A 21862-nucleotide genomic window follows, 5' to 3' on the forward strand; every position below is an offset into this window, starting at 1 on the left:
ATAGTGACAGTAGAAATATATAAAAAAAACTGAAATTGATAATTTTTGAATTAATAGTAATTAAATAGTGAAAAATTTAGAAATCAGAAAGAAAAATCATGTTGATAAAAAATTAAATATTTTGAAATAAGTTACAAAAAGTTTAAAAATGTAACAAAAACAAAATTAAACTGATAAAAATTTAAAAAAGAAAATTTACAAAAATTGTTATAATAAATAAATATCTATAATAGAGCTGAACTACCAATACCTATGAATAAACAAAGTCAATGTTTAAATGAAATATCCAGGCAGAGACTTAGCAAAAAAATAAAGAGAATAAAATATTAGCATTATATTTCATGAAAGAGAATTTTTTTTTTAAAAAAAAGAGCAAAATAACAAGAATTTTTTTAAATCAATTTTTTCAGAGCTAACAATTTAAATAGAGTAGATAAAATTAATTAATACGAAATAATAAATGCTATTTTCTACTGAGAATACTTACAAAACTGTTGCGGAATAATGAGAGAGAGTCAGTGCGAAAAATATACAAATAGTTAAAATTTAGGTATAAATCTTAATGCAGTATTAAGTGTAGTAATTTTTAAAAATTAAAATATTGATAAAATATAAAGTTTAACTTTAAAAAAGATAAAAAATTTTGAAAAAAATTTAAAAGTTCAAAAAGCACATTAAAATTAAAACAATACAAGTGCATTACATCAAATATTTTATTTTATTTTTTAAAAGAAAGAAAATTATTAATCAAATTTGCATACAACATTTTATAGTTCAGATAATTTTCTGTATAAATTTATTTTGTTGAAATTGAACATTTCAATCTTGTTAGCTTTATTACAAATGAAATGCATCCTTGTAGTTAGCATAAATTTTATGACAGATGGCGTGAAACTGTGTTTCTCATCCCAAGAAAGGAAATTGTAATAAATCTTCAATTTTGTCCCAAATGGAATTTAATGTGTTGACATTAACACTATTTGATTTCAAAACATCACTTGAGATTCAAGGGTTTGAACAAACACTTTTAGAAGGTGTTACAAGATCACAGTTGTCTTTATTAATAAGCTTAGTGTAACAAGTTTAACATTGTCCTTCAACATTGCTTGGCAAAGCGAAAGCTGAATTGAGTAATAATAGCTTTATTATAATATGTAAAATAATGACAATCTTTATGATTTCAATAGAACCCTGTTTTTTTTTTGGTTGTGGTTTTTTTTTAATAAAAGAGTTAATTTAATTTAGTTATTATTTACTTTTTTAAGCAGTTATTTTTTGTAAATTACAAATAAAAAAGAATGACAATAATTATAACGCAAGTATTGAGCACGATTTAAATAGTTATGCAACTTGATTTACAATAAAATGTTCCCAATAACAGGAGAGAAATTTTGTCCGGGTATTTTACAATTTTTGTCAAATTTTGACAAGTTTTTTAAGTGTCATTTCAAAAACCAATTTTCAACATCAAAAACCCAACTCTTCATTTGATACAAATTAAACACAACAAGATTACTTATATAGTAATAGTTTCATCAGGCATTTTTTGCTCATAAAAATTGTTAAAATCTCCTTCTTAAAATATACATAAAGTAAGTGCTTGATAAATTTAAAATTTTACATTTTGGAAAACTGTAATTAAAGGTCAAGAATATGAAGCGTAAAAAAATTATAAAATATGTTTGTTATAGAATATATATGGAACAAAAAACTGAAGTTGTAAGTTATTCTTTATCATTATTTGTAACCACATGTACTTAAACAATAATTGAACTATAAATTTAAAGAGAGAGAAAAGGAAATATCACTCAAAACATTTTCTAATTTTTAAATAATAAGAAAGATCAGTAACAAAATAAAATGCTCAGAAAAAAGGTAAAGTAAAATTGTCATAATATTTTGAAAGGATGTGTTTTATAATAACACAGAAAATTGTACTGATACTAAAGGAGATTTGTGATAATAAACAGTCTTAAAAGAAGAAAATACTGCTTTAATTGAACCATTCCACTAAAAACTTCTTAAAAGGGATATTTTTAGGTTGTTCTGAATGAATGCTTTTTTTAAAACAAATGCTCTAAGCAATTGAACAAACTAAGAATTTCTAAAGATAACAATACTCAAAAAGAAAATTAATTAAAATTGTATGGAGTTATCTATTTTAAATAAATGTAAGATAGAGAATACACATGACTTTTTTCAAAAATTATCAACTTTTCTGATATTTCCTTCTAATGATTTAGAATAATTCTAATACTGACATAAATATGAACTACATGCATCCATAATAAAACGGAAATGTTTAATTTCCCCCACAATTTATAGCCACTAAATATTGATATAAGTGTATGTACACTAAACTTAAATGATAAACATTAAACTAAAATTTATGAAAATATAAAAGCTTTTAACAAAAAAAAACAAAATTGGAACTTCACAATGATTACGCACATCAAAAAGAAGGAAAAAAAAACATATGAATGATTTTAAAACTGTTATCTAATAGTTTTGATTCATATTGTGTCACCTTTTACTTATGGCTGGTACAAGTGTACCAGGACTGAAAGATAAAATGAAAAAACTGGTAGTGAAACCATTTCATTAATAGATGGCTTTCATAAGGAGTAAAATAAGCATTTACTATTCATTAATAAAAGTTATTTATTGGAATTAAAACAGACTTCCTACATGTTATAATTGCTTAAAACAAAACTTAGTAGTTATGGATGTTTTAATTGTCCCAAAATAATTTATAATTAAATCAATTTCTAACAAATTTTTGCTCTTTTCCACCCTGGTATTTTTCAGCTTTCAGCCATAAAGCGGACCAGATAAATAGGATTTAGCATACTAAGTACTATACATAAAGGGTTAAATATATTGTTACTAGCAACATGTTAAGATAGGGGAATATTGTGAATCTATTTCTAATAATCCCAAATAGATTGTAAAAGAAATGTTTTGTTGTCTTTGTATAATGCTTAGTCCTTTCTTTCTGTGTCTTGATGTGATTTGAAAGCATTTTTTAAGAAAATGAATTTATAACAGTTAATTTGAAAATTGATTATGATAGGTTTTAGAACATGATGAATAGGTTTAAATTCAGATGATATTTATATTATTGTCTTTTTTTATCTATCCTTACCTTAAAAGAAAAATACAATAGTCAATGATTCTAGTTTCGGGATATTTATAGATTAAATAAAACAATTATGTTATGATAATATTAATAATAAATTTGCATTTAATAAAAATATCATTTAATGAGTTTTACCTTTTTAAAAATTAGAACATTTTTAACATTAAAAAAAAACTCAAAACTGGAATATATTGACTAGATGTGTTTCCCTTGTAATATGACATACCGTCGCTTTGAAACTAAATCGTGGTAACTCAAAAAAGCAAGTTTTTCAGAAGGGCGATTTCTAACTTTCCGCGCTAATACGATAACGATTTATCTGCTCTCTTAATTAATTTTATGGAACTATTAAGATAACACATTGTTTCTCTAAAAGGGTGATTTTTTTTACACAAAATGACCCAAATATCTCATTTTTCGATTTTTTTTTGAGTTACTACGGCTTAGTTTCAAAGCAACAATATATAAGGCCAATGACATATATAAGGAAAAAGTTTTGGACAATGTTTGCATCAGTTTTAAGTGAATCTTAAACACTATAGAATTATAAATACAATATATTAAATCCATAGCACAGAGTTTTAATAATATATGTATACAATGTTTTAAATAAATAAATCAGTTTTTCAGTGCTAAAACATAGTTTAAGAAAAAGAAAAAATATTTTTTGTTTACTTTTGAAGGAATTATCTGATATCCAGAATGTGACACTTTACATTTATTTTTTGGTCATATTTTATCCTTACTAAGCACAGTATTATGGTTGAAAAATCGATGTGATATGGAAATAAAAAAATAATATTCTAATTACTTAGACAATATGAGGTTGCAAACTTGAATAAAGCATCATGAAATACAAATATATGTACATAAGCTTCCTTACTGCAATTAACTTTTACAATACATAAGAACATATTTCCCTCTTTTATTTTCTGCAATGTGTGAATGAAACGTCCTAAAACACAAATAATAATGATGTCTCTCAAGAAATGTGGACACTTGATGATACAATGAATCAAACATAGCAATGTGTGATGGGTAGACTTTTTTCGAATCTAATTCATAAAACGAAGTCAGCCATTTACTAGGATCTTGGAAGAACTCATCAGCTTCATCCTTGTAATTCACAGAATCTTCAAAATTTGGTTCACAAGTCAGAAACTTCATACTAATGTTTTTGTGGACATGGCTGAAAGACAAATTATCATTCATACTTTACAAGTCATGTAGAAAGATTAACAATTTTAGTTTTCCAAACTAGTCAAACATAGAATGTCAGAAAAAAAATTATGTTTGAACTTCATATCTTTAGTATATATTCAAATTTTTGAAAGTTTAATTCAAAATAATCATGAGGTTGACATATTAAATGCATATATGTAAATTTGTATCAAAATGAATACAAAATATATTAATAGTAAAAGCTCAAAATTCTTTTCATTGTAGAGTGAGTATATGAGTAATCATAAACAAACTGTTGAAGTGCTGCAATTTTGTGTATGTAAAAATTATGCCATTACTCATTTAACTCATGCACAATAAAACACGGAAATATTTTACTGTTCCTTTAAGTCAGTGTTTCCCAAACTTATGACTTTTGTGCACCGTCTCTAAATTTTTCGTAACGCTGTGTACCGCTAATAAAAAAATTTATGTATTTTTTACTATAAAAAAATTTCACATAAATTAAAAATTACAACTGGCTGTTGACAGAGCCGGATTATACCTTTCGTAGGCCCTAGGCACAGAGCCGGATTATACCTTTCGTGGGCCCTAGGCATACCCGTTTTTGGGCCCTCCCCTCCTTCCCCTCATCCCCTCTTTTCAAAATATATGCTAAAATTATCTTGCATATTTTTTTTACATTTTTATTAATATGGATTTTAATTTACGAATTTGTTTATCGAACTTTATCTGCAATACCAACATACTGCGGATATCGATAATACCATTATGATTAGTTCGATCGATAACTATGTTAAAGATAAACTAATGAATACTTTTCCTAACGTTCATATTGCATTAAGAATATATTTGTCGAGTCTTGGATCAAATGCAGAAGGAGAAAGATCCTTCTCCAGGATAAAATTGATAACAATTATTCGCGTTCAACAATGAATCAAGATCGTTTGGCATCGCTCGCACTTATGTCTATTGAATACGACATTTTGCGTAGTTTGGAATTCGACAGCATAATACAAGAATTCGTTGAATCCAAAAATTGCAAAAAAGTAATGTATTAGATCATAAGATTCTGCAAAATAATTTATTACCGAAAAATATTATATTTTTATTTGTATCTTCATAATTTTGTGCAAAATACACTTGTTGTTTTTAAAGCTAAATTATTTTTGTCAACAAATTTTTTTCTCCCAAATTTTTCGTAGGCCCTAGGCACGTGCCTAGTGTGCCTATAGGTTAATGCGGCCATGGCTGTTGATAATACTAATTATTAACTGTTAACTCTGCAAAAAATAGCCAATAGAAAAATATGTAACCGTAAATTTTCATGGCTAGCTTTATTTTTAAATAAAATTTTGTGAAATTTTCGTTTGTTGCAAGATATTTCGCATAAGAATGCCTACCCCCTCTAAACTGTTCCCGTCCCCCTGGGGGTATGTGTACCACACTTTGGGAAACACTGCTTTAAGTAAATCAGGTTGAGAATCACTAGACTGATATACTTAATGTAAAACAGTATTTTGAATACATAGGTAGTGGTTGGTAGTAGCACTGTTAAACTACTGTATTCACTATTTTCTTTGGTGGTTTAGTGCGCTACATTTTTAAAAAAGTAGTGTAGCGAGTAGTACGATACAAAAAAAAGTCGTTTGTAGCGATTCCTGGCAACTACTTTTAATGTTTTGGAACACACAAAAATGCAGATCTAATGGAACTAATTTTTTGATTTTGATGGGTACGAATCCTCACAGGTCCATCAATGGATGCAATGAAAAATACATGTACTGCAGTTGAGCATTAACAGAAATTACATTTTAAAATGACTTATAAATAATATTTAAACTAGCCATTACGAAAAATAGATAATTAATCACTTTGGTCACAATTTCACATGCGAATGCACACTCATGAAACATTAATGTTATTTCAAAAAAAGGGAACATATTTTCGATGTACTTAATTTTAGAAGAAATACAAGAGCATTAAATATTAGAAAGTTGCAAGTATTTGATAATTTGGCATATTTTAAATTAAATATTCATTGTCGAAAAAAGCATACAAAGTTGAAGGTTAGATGAACAAATTCGTAAAAAATGTTTCGGAATAACAAACTGGCTCATGTAAACATCTATAAATGTTTCTTAATTGTTCCTTTATATTTAATGTAAGCTAATTTCTTACTCAAAATCTTTTTAAACATAGGTGTAAATTAAGTTCTCCAGCAAAGTCATCTCCTTAAAGTCGTGATGTAGTTACTACAATTCCAAAGTAGTTTGTAATCACTACATTTGTAACAAAGTAGTTGCAGTAAACTACAAAAATAATATAGTTTTTCTAACCATTCATCATAGGTCATTGCTTCATCAAAAACTGACACATGCTTTTATGTGTATTATAATAGAAAAACACTACACTACAGATTCAAATTGTTCAGATTAATTTTCTTTAATTCATTTTATTTTTTATTTCAGTAGTTTTCTAGATCAACCACAGCCTGTCTGCATAATTTTAAAAATATTTCAATAGTATTTATAAAGCCTTAACTATAACAAACATAGGATGTAGCAAGCAATAATTATTTTTCCCACTTCAAATATTTTTACATATTTCCTTTTCAAAAAATTTATATATATATATATATATATATATATATATATATATATATATATATAGCATGCAAAAGCAAAAAAAAAAATTTTTTTTTTGATCAGACACTTTGTCTGAGGCATTAGCATTAATTCAAACTATAAGCATCTAGAAAAAATTACTCTAAATTTAACATTTAAATTTTAAAGACTTAAATATGCAATAAATTTGATGAGCTTTTCAACAGGTGTATGAGTATCTTTAAGCCATGCATGCTACTATAAATTAATTACATAAAATATATGTAATTTCAATAGATAACAATATAGAAACAAAATATTAATTACTGCAACCTAATATTCATCCAGAAATATCTATACCTGTAATATGGTGTTGAGTGACAAGGCATTAGAAACAGTATTTTTGAGTCTTCTGTTGCAATATGAGAAATATGGTGCATCAGATCCATGGTTCCTCTTTGATGAAAGACACTCATATATATAGACAAGGGTGCATTACATAAGATGGAAGAAAATGCTAAATACGAGCTCAAATTTTTGCTAATTTTTAGTCTATAAAGTTGCACTTTTTCATTGGCGATTTCAGTCATTACTACACCGGTTATGATCATGCATACTGGCATCACTGGTAGTAAAAAACGAAACTCCTTGTGACTAGGAATACTAAGGTAAAAATAATTAATTAGAATTATTAAGGAACTAAACATTATTACAGATATAAAGTAAGATTGTAAGGTTTGTAGAGATAATTATTTTCAGAATTAAAAAAAACATGAAACATGATACTTACTTTTTTTATGACTATTATAACTAAACTTAGAATTATTCAAATAATTGAGGTATGGATCTGTTAATATAAGAATCTTAATCAACCTGACAAAATAAGTAATTAAATAAAAAAAAATAATGAATTTTTAACTAACACTTGTTTGAGCAATTTCAATAAATTAAATTTTCTTAAGTATTTTTTTCATGAAATCTTTAATTATCTCACAATAAGTTCTCTATGTGAATTTAAAATAAAGTTAAGTTTAGAACATCCTAGTAATGATAAGCACTACAAGTATATTTCTGTAACGAATAGCTATTATAACATATTGTTAAATCAATTGTGATCTCACTTTAAAGTGCAAAACTGAACAAAAAATAATTATTGAATAATTCAATAAATATGCCTTTTGTTAGTCTAAATTACAAACACCTGACATCAATTTTCATCAATCTATGGATTTAAAGTTTCATTTGATTAATTTTCATGCATTTTGAAAATAAAACTTTTGGCCATATAGTGCCAACTGACAATTAAAATCATGTCTGTTTTGGAAACATTTCATTTCATAAGGCGGTTAATTTTAAAAACCACAATATCTACACTTAGAAGAAAAGATTAAAAATTAAACTTTACAAGTGCATTAAAAGTTTAATTAATTACTGCCTTTAATATTTCTATTAAATCCACATTTGAGTTTTTATCTACGCATGTGTTATAGAAAGGTTTTAAAATATATTAGCAACTTTTTTAATCTGTAAAATTAAAGATTTATTTTTCTTTGCTGCAAAGTTCATTTTAATAATTTCTAGTGCTTTTCTGACATCTCTTGAAGATAGATTTATTAATATTATAATGATCCCATTCCTGCAAATATGAATTTAAAAAGCAGCTGATTTTATAATACAGTGTCTTTATTAGTGGCAGTCAAGGTATGGTTATTTTTTACTATACTCGTAAATAAAACAAAAATATTAAGAAAAGGATTTTAAAAAATTTAAAAAGTAAAATACTAAAAAAGTGGAAAATCATGAACATAAAGAAGAACTACATGGCTGCAAGATATATATTGCATCACCTAGCCATTTTGGAAATATATCAGCAAAAAAATATTTGGGTGAGTTATAGTAAGCCAAATGTAATTGTAAATGCATTTCTAACTTTAAGCAAATCTATCAAGAAAGTTATTGAATTGTGGTGTAATCAACACACTAGGTTCAAGTACAAAAGTTAGAGTGTACCTAGCGAACCTGTAAACTTATATGCTAGGCCTGATGTATAATGAACTGAACTGAATTCAAATCGATGAAATGTATATATACCATTGCAAAAGTTTGTTCTTTCTCTTTTGTGCTCTGGTTTGCATTTTTTCTTATGTTCGACATCTTAGATCCTGCATGATTATAATAATGGATGCTTAAGATTATGTTGCTTAAATTTTATTGAAGTTTAAATTTGGCGCTTCTCATTTTTTCCCTTCAACAATGGAACTATTTAAAATGCTGGATAAAATACACACAACCTATCTCACCAAAGAACATATGGCATGCCCTTTAAAAATTCCCTAAGATTTCCATGCACAGTATATTTTCACTTCCAGCATAAAAAAGAGGAAAAATATATCACAATTCTAAAATCATTCTTCCTTTACAAATTGGAATTTGCAACAAAATAGCTATTGATTAAAATAAAAGGTTTTAAAAAAAAAAAACATTTTCTAGCGAACGCTCTTTTAAATGCTTGCCATTTTGGAACTACTTTTTAAATTATCAATTCTATACTTATGTGTTTGTCTCAGTAGTCAATTAATTCTAGCAGAAGTTATTATGAAATTTGTTTCTCAAAGTTCAACCAAAATTGTATTTTTCTCAAACAAATCTGTGTAAAAAAGTTTGTAATAGCGTGTGAATGAGAACTTAAGAAAAAAAAGGAGGATGCTGGTATGGGTAGAATAAATGTCTCGTTAACAAGATTTTAGGTAATTATCAAACTTTAAATTTTAGATTAGAGCAACTCGAACAAAAATTTGTCGGAACATAAATTTTTTGCGGAAATCTGTGAATCAATGGTCTTAAAATTTGTGGAATTCCCGAAATTGGCGGGAAGAATAACATGCCTGCGAACGTATCACTATTATTTTACCCGATTGCATTACTAATTAATTTTTTTGTAATATTATGTATTAACCAAAGTGCTTCTTGCTGCATTGAACTAAATCCCTTATTTTAATGAAATTATATGAGATATAAAATATACCATCATAATTTATCACTTCAATTGGTATATAGGAAGTATATAACTTACCTGAATATCAAGATGAACCATAGAACTAAAATGTAGAAGGGTCTCAACTTCCGTATAGTAAGACCTAGTATGAACGGTATGATGAGAGTGGTCAAAACTACTGGTAGTCCAACAACTAAGAGCCACAGGAAGTGATGACTACCATAAAATATTCCAATATCTTTGCTCCAGTTGAACAAGAAAAAATTATACAAAGTTACTGTCCACTGATTATAACACCATCTGTCACATATAATCAGAAAACTAAACAAAATGGTCCTAAAGAAAATAAAAAAAAGTTAAAGTAAAAAGAAATTGCCAGACAAAAGCAACATTGAAAAGAAACTAAAAAAATAGAAACAAAAAATTAATATTTTACTGTTGTACTGAAATCAGCATGTTAAGGATTCAAGTTTGTCATGAATGTCCAAAGAGAAAAAAGGTACACATTTTTAATTATTATTTGTAACTCTCAGCATTTATGACAGTTATTGAAATCATTTCTCAATTATTTTAATCTGCAGTATGAAAATATCTCTTTTTACATTCAATGGAAAATTAATTCATCATTTTATATACATCATTTACAGTGTCTTGAACATTTTATTAGCAGTGGCATGGGATTGTAAAAATAAAAAAAATTAAAAAAATGAAAAAAAAATGAAAAAAATTAAAAGAATGCAACTGAAAAGCAGTTTAAAAAGATTATTTTTTGCTAAGCAGATTCATTAACCAACAATACTTTTTTTTAAATGCTGATTCATGGAGGAACACAGAATCTAGCAGTACCATCACAAAACAATAAAAAAATTAAATAAATAAATAAAAAAGTGTTATATTTTAGGAAAAAATAAAATTCATAAAACTTGTCATAAAAAGTAATGAAAATATTTTGTTTTTACTTTAAATACAATAACAAACATAATAATAACCAATAAAAATGGTATAAAATAAGTAATTCCAGTATTAGGTAGTCAATTTTTATATTTTTAAGTATATTTTACTTTGTAACCTTTAAATATTACTACTAATGTGAATTATATAAAATTGAAATCAAATGTCTAAAACTCACCCAGAGATAAAAGTACTCTTGAATAAGTGGTAAATATATTTTTCTCTCCAAACATGGTATGCATATAATGCAATCCACATCACAATAGCAGTTGGTCTCATTAATATACTTGCACCAGTAAACCATAAATATTTGCAGCTTGTTCTAAAGCAATAATAAAATAAATCTTAATAAATAAGAAAATTCACATCAATATTATTTAAAAAATACACCATTATAGCTTTGTAAAAAGTATGTTAGCATCAAAGTTGGTATCAAAGGTATAGTAACGACTTAATCCTCTCAAGTCATTGGGCTTTGCCTAAATCTAATTTGGATAGTCAAAATATATTAGTAAAATTGATGATTAATCTCTTTTTGTGAATAAACACTAAAAATAAAGTTTTTTTTTAATAACTATGCTATATGAGCCATTATGGTACAGTAATTAAGGCCACTGAGCGATCTGTATAAAATACAGGATTTTTATCACCTAGAAGAGTTTAAAATACAATACGTATGAAATACCTGGGTAAATACCCAAAATTCATAAATACCTAAGTATTTATCAGTTTTATTGAAAAACCAAAGGTTAGGTTTTTTTATGGTTTTACAAAATTGTGTATATTTAAGTAACAATTAAGTTTTACTTACATTCTTAATAGTTAATTTGTTATTTACTACAAAAAAAAATTCATTCAATTAAATATACAAATTATTGAAATAATAATTATTTAGTTTTTTTAGAGTGGTTATGACTTACTCCTTTCCTTTTTAAATTCCCACTCCTACTCATAATTCCCAATATTTATGGTTTTTACCCTCTGAGAGAACTGGATTTTTCCAAACTTTTACCGGCAAGTTATGCTGCATTGGATTCCTCTATGTTATTCAATGGAAGAATAGTACATAGCAGAAAAATTTACGTTCAATTTTACCTAAGGGCTCAATGTTTGGTGGGTTAAAAGTAACATCTAAGAGAGGAAAGTTTTACCAGAAATATAGTTTTGAAATGCAAAAATTTATCATACAAAAATAATCCTGCATATGAATGAAATATAACTTCTTATTTGATCCATATTTAGTTGTGATGTGATCTTTTAGGGTAATAATGTCCATTGTATTAAATTGACTGCAAAATTTTTTGAGTTTTTTATTACTATTACTGATAGTTTAAAAGAAATATAGATAAATATTAGTATGATTGTCAAAGGGGTATAAAATATATGCTAGCTTGAATGTTTTAATATTTTTAAATTCTAAGTTTAAATGAGAGTGGGAAGTTTCTGCCCCTATGGAAAAATATACTGTTCTTGGAAAGAAAAAAAAAAGTTCTTTTTTTCATCATTTAAAACCACATGTTTAACTTATTGAGTAATTCTAATAAAAGATTTATATATTATATTTATTACATTAAATAGCATAATAATTAGGGATGTAATGGATAGGGATTTGAATGAATACCAAATATTCAGCAGCCAAATAGCAATATTTTCTTTAAAAATTACTAATTAATATCATTTTTTATCTATAAATAAGTTTAATCATTATTGAAAAATAATAAACACTTAGCTGTATTACTGGTAAGGGGTAAAGAGAAAAAACATTTATAAAAATGTTTATTATTTGGCTGCCGAATATTCGGTATTTGGCCAAATCTCTATTCGCTACATCCCTAATTCACATAAGTACACCTAGCTGCATATCAATTGGCTTCAAGAACATTCGGGATGTTGATGCACAATGTTGACAAAATTACACAAGCATTTTGTTAGTTGAAAAAATTGTTGAATATTAACCTCAATGATTCTTCTGGTCCACAAAAAGCTGTTGAAAGAATGCTTTTATATAACATCTAATATTATCTCAAGGGACTAAATTTTAACAGCATATTTATGGAAAAAAAACTAAGGGTGCTTAAATAAATAATGTTCCAATTTTTTTTTTAGGTAATATAAGTATTTAAATGAAAGATGGGAGTACCAGTGAGCATTCACATTCAATAAAAATTTAAAGAAAGAAATCTATATATATTTATTAAAAAAAATACTTTTTGTTCGGTTTCATTTTCCAGGGATATAAGTATAATCCAATTGCAGTAAAAGAAGTCTCTGCCATATTAGTCAGTGTTCTTGGAGAGCAATAGAATAAAAACCAGGATGAACATACATTAAAGACAGTCCATTGACCACAGTGACAACCAAACAACTTTGATGCTAATTTGAAAGTATAGTAATCACCCAATGCAGACAAAAGAGCCTGGAGAATACGAGGAAAATGAATCTGAAAAATATACAGTTTACTTTAATTAGTAATTTCAGAAATTTGTATTCAATTCTTAACAAGACTATTTTGGTGGATATCTAACTAGTTAGGTAAAAAAACAACTTTTGAAATTTATTTGATAAACCAGGAGTCTGTCCAGGCACCCTTTAGTGGCACCTTCACAAATTCAACTTTAGGAAAAACGATAGTTTCACAAAATATTTTTCTTAAAATTTTCTTTTTGTATCCCGTAAGAAACGATAAATCCATATTTTTTAGTTGATTTTTTAATATAACAAATTATGTTCAAATTTTCCCAAAATAGGTACCTTTAACCCACTGGCGGTTAAGGAAATGGGCAAAATTGGGAGAATGTTTCTCCCCTACACACAGTTCCCCTATCAGTTAACATGGGAAAACCGGTTTTGCTATGCAGAGAAGACTGCAGTTTAAAATGCGACTTTTTACGTGCAGAACCGTCAGTGGGTTAAAATCTAGACAGACCCCTGTGAACTAAATCAAAATTTTTTATGCTTATCATCTTTTACTTATTACTAGCCAAGTAATAATTTAAAACTTTTTCAACTTCAAACACATAGTTTTATTTCACAAATGCAGTAAAATTCCCCTAATAAAATTCTTAGTAAATTAATAGTTCAAATTAGTAGCAAAGAAGAGAGGTAGGATATATGAAGTCCAATAAACTAAAATAAAGATTATTCATAAATAAAATGTTAGAAAAAAATTTCATTTTAAAATTAACTTACAACAGAATCTACTGGGGGAAAAAAGTAAAAGTTTTTGGGAATGAGGAATAAATATTGTAAACATATTTATATCTCCTACAGTTTCCTTACAGGAACATGGTAAAATGACTTAGAACACCAATTCTAGAAAAATAAGAGAGAATTTTCAAATTTTAAATATTCCTTCAATTTTTTATGTTAATTTCATGAGTTAAAGCCTATATGATCTTAAACTGATCAATTAACAAGTTTTGATGTAGTAACTAAATTAGGTAAACCAATAACAGATAAATTCTGTTGTAAATAAAACTCATGCATAAATTTTAATTTACTTTTTAATAGTAATTTATAATTGGTAGTAATAATTACTTTTATTACATGTAATTAAATGAAATACTTTACCTGATAAAATTAAATCCTGGTAATGAAAATAAAATTATAATAATTTTAGAAAATTCTAAAAATATTTCAAAGTGAAAAGACGACTTAAAATTATTGTAGATGCAAATAAGCCTGAAAGACTAAAAGTAGAAAAAAAACTAATGAATTTATGAATATAATTTAGGATCAGATGTTTAGCAAAAATTTGTATCTCTTCACGATCTATACCAGTGGTTACCAACTGGTAGCCCGTGGGCCGCAAGCCTTACTTTTGTGACCCACGAACTAAAATATATTAGTTGTCATTTTTTGCGGACAATTTTCATAAAAAAATCTATATGGGTTCATAAATACTTTTCGTTCATTAAAAAAAAACTTAATTTCTTCGTTTCTGTGAAATTTAACATACCAACAGCGCAAAAAGATTTATTTCTCAAGTTTTGCATCCAAGAGAATATTTATTCAATTGCAAAAAGAATCGTGTAAGTTGCTTAAAAATATACTTCTAATTTTAATTCATAATTCAATACATATGTTTTGTACAACTTGATAAAAATCTGACAGTAATAATTCATTTTCCTTAAAACATAAATGAGTCCTAGATAAAATTTTGATAAAGTTGCGACCCGCCATTTGATTAGTGTTTTTAATTGCGGCCCCCGACGTCATGTAAGTTGGAAACCCCTGATCTAATGAACAGTGTTTTTCCAACATATTACAACAATTTTTCCTCAACAAATTTATAGCAACGGAACCTGTAGTTATGATTCTGCGGCAATAAAATAAGTAAAAAGAGGACACAAAAGTGCATCCACTCAATTCAGATTTAAAATATTCATTATTTAACTCTTTGACGGTTATGAATGAGTTCGCCTCGCAATCAAATCTTGTTTCATAAAACGCGCTTACGAGTTCCGCCCAAGAGCAATATTTCAACCATAACAGTTAGTAACAAGCACTACTAATGAAATTTTCCCCCAATGCGCGCTGACGAGCTGAGCTCGTTTGCCAATATTATTCTGCATTGATTACTTTAAAAACGAATCCTACTCACGAAACGTAGTTAGTTTTACTGCCTATAGATGGCAGTACAGGTTCCATGAATTTCTTTTCATAATGAAGAGGGAATTTATTTTTTTACCTTGTTCTTTTTATGAGTATTTTGGCATATTTTTTAGGGTGTTTGTAAAGTAAAATGGCAGAAAAGCGAAAGTTAGATAATTATGATGATGATTATGATACAGAAAGCTTATCAAGTTTTGAGTCTGATGAAGACTTTGTTCAGAGTATTTAGGTAATTACTGCATTTAAATGCTTCATAAAGTTTTGCATTAGTTTATTTAGTCCTTTCAATTTTATATTTGTCTTATATTTATAATTAACTATTATTTATATAATTGATTTTATTGAATTTATAATTTATTAAATTTATAATTTACTATTAATAATTATCATTTATGAATTATTTTAAGATACGTAAAAAAAAACTTATTTATGTACTACAAATACTTTAAGAAATTTTTAAAACGCGCGAGGCATGCTATCTACGGCATCGCCAGAGAAGGGTGACATTTTTGGAAGAACGGCAGGGGAAAACAGCTACCACTTTCGACTACTGTTTGCTCCTAATACTGCGCGAATTAATGAAACGAAAACTGCTCATTTCCCTAAAGAGAGTTAAAGCATTAGATTAAACTATGTAAAAAAATTTAATGAAATAAATAAATAGCATAAGAAAAAACGATTTTACTCTATTTCAGGGGAACATACGAAACATATTACAACAGTATACTTATATTATAGATTCGGGACCTATAACCAGAATTAAACATAACTGCCATCTATAATAAAATATATAATAGTTATTGTCACATCTAACTTCGCAAAAATGAATAACTCTAAAAATACACTTACTACAAGAGTCTTAGAATCAGGCAAAATTGAGTAGAAAATACTGATGAGAATAGGATACACAGAGCTTCTAATTTTTTTCTGCCATTCCCAAGTCCAATATCCATAGCTAAAACAAAACAAAAAAAGAGGTCTTGGTACTAGTTTTGGCCTAGAGTTTAGAAATACAAATAAGGTATCTCATAAATCATCATGCATCATTTGCAGGGCCGGATTAAGAGAGAGACGATTGGGGCCCAAGGACCCTATATTTTTTAGGAACCTCTACCAGTTTATGGTAGTACATTGATTTTTGTGATTTTCTAAGAAAATACTAGATATTTTTAAGCAAAGAGTAATGTCTTACAAATTTCCTTTGTAATCATTGAAGATTTTACGTATTTTTAAATGAAAAATTTGCGAGTTAGATTAACAAATTATATTTCTGTCCTTCACCAAACTCTTTTTTCATCTAGGCTTCTTTAATTAATTTTCTTCACATTCATCTACAAGATTCTTATAATTTCCCAGGATGTCAGTTGGCAAAAATATAATAAATACATTTATTCAAATTCCAATTATTTTTTTTGAAACATTTTTTTTTTTAAACATTGTTATCATTTTTTGGCTTATCCAAGTGAATTTTGGATCGTGTTTTTGGCACTTATTGTCAAATTTCCACATAGTTATTATAATCTCGATAATTTAAATACCATATTATTCCGACTCACGGGTTTCGAATCTCGCATTTTAATAATCCCTTTTTATGTACTTCACTTGTGCCAATTTAATAGTAAATGCAAACTATTTTTCGACTGTTTTTTTACAGTTATAGCATAGCAAATCCACATGTTTTTTAAAATCCAGATATTTTTAATATGTATTAGTACGACACTCAAATTGCAGGTATTTTATTAGGTATAATAAGGTATTTTAATAATAAGGTATTTTATTTTTTTTCATCATTCTTTTGGCAGTTATTCCTACGTTTTTCCCCTTTTTTAAAATTCCAATATTCTTAATGCAATATTATCACGACTTGCGAGATTCAAATCCCACATTTTAACACAGTGGCCCCCTTCCCCCCAAAGCTCTTGGGCGCATGTATTTAAAAAAAAAGAAAATTCTCTCGTCTAAAAACCCCCACAAACAATTCGTTTTATTTAGCATAAAAATTCCCCCCCCCCCATGTTTTAAGTGGGCCTCTGTTTTAACAATCGCTTTAAACACTTCATTTATTTGCCACAATTTAACTGTCAATCTATTGCGTGACCTTTTTTTGGCAGCTCTTGCAATTCATTACCCTATGGTTTTAAGAAAATCTCGATATTTATTATATTCTATTATTACAACTCAGGATAATTGGACATAGGTAAAAAAACTGAGTTTTTATTAACGTTATTTCAAATTATTTTCTTATTTATGACTTATTATTTACAAAATCATTTATAATTCACCAAACATTAATGTTCTATGGTTAAAAACTAAATGTTGAATCTTATTTTGAGCCATAAAGGAATTTTGACTGTAAATATGGAGATTTAAATCATTTTAGACAACCAAAAAATTTGTGCAGTTAAAATATTTGATTTTTATTTACAATGTTCAGTAAAATATTTATTTATTTTACTTTTCTTCTATGAACATTGCAGTTAAATTATTTTTAAATAAATCCTTTTATTATATGATGTGATAGAAAAGAAACACCATTGCTGCATTTAATTCGTACCCAAAAGTCAATTTGTGAGAAATTTCTAAAGACTGCCAAAATTCATCAGGAACAAAAAAAGTTTGAACAATATAGACACTTAATAATCTTATTGCAAAAATCATAATAAACATTAGGTTATTATTATTAAACTTTTTCATTGTTTTGTAATGCAAATTAAAGCATATGAAATAGCAGAATTTTTATTTGTTTTGATTTGTTAAGGAAGAAAAACAACATGTAGATATTTTCTCAAGCCGATCAATCGGAATAAACTGAATCGGTTTACTTAGAAATAGAATAGAATACAATGTATCAAACTTTAAAAACGCAACTTATTGAACTGTCTAGATGGATATGGAAAGTAAACACGGATACAGTGTTTAACATACAAAAAGTTTTGATTTAAAAAATTTGAAAAATATAATTTTGGACTAAAATATTGATTAGAATAAATAATAGGACTTTGATTGAAAATTTGAATAGAATGATTGCTCTCAAAGGTTTTATGATGCAATAATATTTTATTTAGTCTTATTGATTCTTTCTACAATATTAACTTTGATTTTAACTTTATTTATTTATTTATATTTACAAACGTGCAAAATTCAGCCGTCTGAATTTTACTTCTTGTTGGTGCAACTGTATTGTTGAATTTCTATTTTCAAGCTCTTAATATTATATATATATAAGCATCAAATAAAGTAAGTAAAACCTCAGGTTGTAATGCAAGATTGAGTGCTTAATATTATTCAGTTTATGGCAATCGGTGATTAGACACTTAAAGAATTATCTGCTATGAAATTTTGTTTGTTCTTTTTCTTGTAGGTTGTTTAAAGATCTATTTATTATCAAATAAAAAAAAATCAATCTTCTTCAAATTTGTATGTGAACAACTGCGGCGTAACTACCACTATAAATATTGAATACCAATTCATTAGTATATAAGACAGGTTAACTTGACTATTTTGAGGTACCTTTTGATAGATGAAGGATGACGTATTCGATAATAATTAAATCCCTATAATAGTGATCTGTGGACGTGTTATGAACTTGCACCCATTGATGGATGATTCACATTAAGCAGTTGATTTGCTTAAAAATATACTGCTCTAAGAAAGAAAAAAAAGAAATCCTGTGAAGTAAATAAAATATAAATATAATGAGCAAAATGATCTAACCAAGAAATGAAGGGGGGGAAAAACGAGCGAAATGCTATAAACGAAAAATGAAGGGGGAAAAATTGCTATAAAAAAATAATGGGCGAAATGCTATGAAGAAAAAATATAATGAGCAAAATTGATATTAATAAATGAAAAAATAAATAGCATGAATCAACTAGTGGTATCCGTTCATTGAATTCTATCACTGATAAAATTCTGGAAGGGGAATAATGTGGCGTAACTACCACTATAAATATTGAATACCAATTCACTAGTATATAAGACATGTTAACTTGATTTTATCATGAGGTACCTTTTAATAGATGAAGGTTGACATAGTTGATTACTAAATCCCTATACAACAAAAAATTGGAAGCTGAAAAGAATAATGGTAGGAATACATGTCTAAATCGATAGCTTTAAAACTATTCTATATTATTTATAGCATAGCAAATTTTATACTGTATGATAAAAGATCTTCACAAAATTTAAATATTGGCAATGAACTGGGAGCAATGTGAGCTTTAAAACCAAATAAATATATTGTAAATTTGCTACCACTTTAAAATATATATACCCGTACATATATATACCCGAAATATATATACCCGAACAATAATGTACCCGTGATTTATAAAAATGGGCAATATCACATTATGAATTTATTTGGATTAAATGCAGGGTTGTTACGATAATCCCTTCTTGTTATGGTTTTAACCGTCAAAAAAATAAAAAGGGTGAATGTTCTGGGAAAACCCATGTGGGATTTTTTTTTTTACTCTATTGACAGTGTTTTCACTACAGCGCGAGAATCTCGCATATTTTTTTATATTCTCGCAATAAAAAAATTATTACCGCGAGAAATTTGCGCCTTCTATAAACCAGGGTGTAAATGATTTTAATCAAATGATTAAAATCATGGTTTAAATAAAATGATTTTTTTAAAAAATCACTGATTTTAATAAAAAAAAAAAAAAAACAATTTTGTGTATAGTCTTGAACATTTTTTGTATATTTTTCTAAGTTTCAAACATAAACAAGTAAGTAGACTGTTCTATATATTTCTCAGATCTCACTCATATAATTCAACATTTCTACTTTCAATGTGACTCATTTGCTTTTAAAAACAGTTTACATATTATATTTATAGTTCATTGAACAGTTTACATATGATTACAGCTATGATAGCAGCATGGAACATTACAAAACAAAAACAACAAAGAATTATTATTAGAATCTGAAAGTTTCTAATAATAATTGCTGCAAAAATTTTTTTACTAAACAATATGAACAAGCGTTAACACCAGCTCATTTCCTAGCTTACCTCTTGGATCCTAATTCTGAAGTACAATGTTTAACACTAAATGAAAAAGATCAAGCTGTAAACTTTGTTAAAGAAAAGTATGGAGAAACCTCCTTATTAAGTATTTTGCTAAAATTCATTGTACGCTCTCCTCCGTTTAATGGAACTTTGTTTGATAAAACATCTCTAGAATCTTTGAACATCTTGGAATGGTGGAAATCAATTGCGCTTCTAAAGAACTGTGTAGGTCAAAAAGAGTTCGATGCAATACAGTTGTTATGTACTGCAAAAGGAACAACTGCAGGGATAGAGAGGATGTTTTCCACTTTTGGACTTGTACATACTAAACTACGGAATCAATTGGGTGTAGAAAAGGCAGCTAAATTAGTCCTTATGTTTAAATCTTTAAATAAAACTAATTAAATGGTTGTTTAAATAATTTGATATTGTAGATGTAGAATTAATAATTATCACATATTGTTTGATAAACAATTTCTTTCTTGATTTGTAGTTTGAAATCACTTTGTTATTGTTTATTTCTTATTTCACCTTTTGCTTTTAAATTATTAAGAAATATTTTGTTGATAATGGTTAGTAATGTTTATTTCCAATGTATACCATAAGTAACAATAGTAATACAATACAACTTTAAATCTATGGTACACAAAATTGATTATATTCCATAGAATTGAAATTATAAAAAAATCATGATTAAAATCAAAAAAATCCGATTTTTTTTTATTTTTTAAAAAAAATCATGATTTTTATACACCCTGCAAACCAATTTCTAAATTCGCGAATTTCTCGCATTTTGAAAAAAATTTCTCATTTGCGCCATTTAAAATAAAATCCGTTTCACTGTTCTTCCTGGATCTTTTATTATTTTCAACATCTGCCCCATTATCTAGCTTCCCTATTTACCAGTATTGTTCAGAACCTTTAAGAACAACAGAAAACCATCCTTCCGAACGCATTTCTCTGCAACCACTTGTTTGCCTTAGGTAAGGTTTCTTCATGTAAGACGTTCAAATTTTTTGCTAGTTAATGTAAGATGGATAAATACCTTGTAAAGCCAATATCTTCTACTCAGAAACGGACAAATGAAAATGAAACAAATGTGGGTAGAAACGATCAAAACGAAACATACGCATTTGAGCAACCTAATGAGAATATCTGATGAAAAAGTAGATGTGGAACATTTTCCATATGATGATGCAGCAAAAATATTCAATGCTTTAAAAATTCGAAGATGTTAAAAATGCATTGTAATTAAGGAAATGATTTTTTTTTTCAAGTCTCTTTGTGTTTTTTTTTTTTTTTTTTTAATTTTTGAAATCTCATTTAACTTTTTGAAATCTCACCCTGTTTTTGCGAAA

General features: G+C 27.1%; 2 protein-coding genes across 4 annotated transcripts in view; one reads left to right on the forward strand and one right to left on the reverse strand.

Moving 5' to 3' along the window:
- Positions 1-1194: 1194 nt before the first annotated feature.
- PIG-B (phosphatidylinositol glycan anchor biosynthesis class B) lies at positions 1195-18287 on the reverse strand. Of its 2 annotated transcripts, XM_087167560.1 has the most exons (7): positions 18042-18287; positions 16337-16442; positions 13081-13313; positions 11052-11195; positions 10001-10258; positions 7288-7590; positions 1195-4328 (listed from the first exon to the last, which is right to left on the reverse strand). In XM_087167560.1, the coding sequence occupies exons 1-7, from the start codon at positions 18179-18181 to the stop codon at positions 4028-4030; spliced, it is 1485 nt and encodes a 494-aa protein (XP_087023686.1). In that variant the 5' UTR covers positions 18182-18287; the 3' UTR covers positions 1195-4027. The 2 variants fall into 2 exon arrangements, with proteins under 2 accessions (XP_087023686.1, XP_087023687.1); XM_087167561.1 differs by lacking the exon at positions 7288-7590 and having other exon boundaries at positions 3857-4328; positions 18042-18278.
- Positions 18288-18317: 30 nt separating this feature from the next.
- LOC107439343 (ESF1 homolog) overlaps positions 18318-21862 on the forward strand; it is a 29993-nt gene continuing 26448 nt past the window's right edge. Inside the window, exon 1 of one of the 2 annotated variants that reach the window (XM_087167558.1) lies at positions 18318-18724. The gene's annotated coding sequence lies outside the window, so the exon portion shown is untranslated. The remainder of the gene's footprint in view (positions 18725-21862) is intronic. The other variant, XM_087167559.1, reaches the window with a different exon arrangement.

This window comes from Parasteatoda tepidariorum, chromosome 7 (genome assembly GCF_982258835.1).
Source record: "Parasteatoda tepidariorum strain Cologne lab strain chromosome 7, Ptep-v5.0, whole genome shotgun sequence".
Classification (NCBI taxonomy): domain Eukaryota; kingdom Metazoa; phylum Arthropoda; class Arachnida; order Araneae; family Theridiidae; genus Parasteatoda; species Parasteatoda tepidariorum.

Bases quoted from the DNA above. Each gene is read 5' to 3' on its own strand.
- PIG-B (XM_087167560.1), bottom strand. From the start codon at position 18,181: ATGAAAAAGTTTAATAATAATAACCTAATGTTTATTATGATTTTTGCA. The intron at 11,196-13,080 runs GTATTTTTTTTA...TTATTGCTTTAG, and splicing joins AAAATGAAACCGAACAAAAA to AACAAGCTGCAAATATTTAT. The intron at 10,259-11,051 runs GTGAGTTTTAGA...TATTTTCTTTAG, and splicing joins AAGAGTACTTTTATCTCTGG to GACCATTTTGTTTAGTTTTC.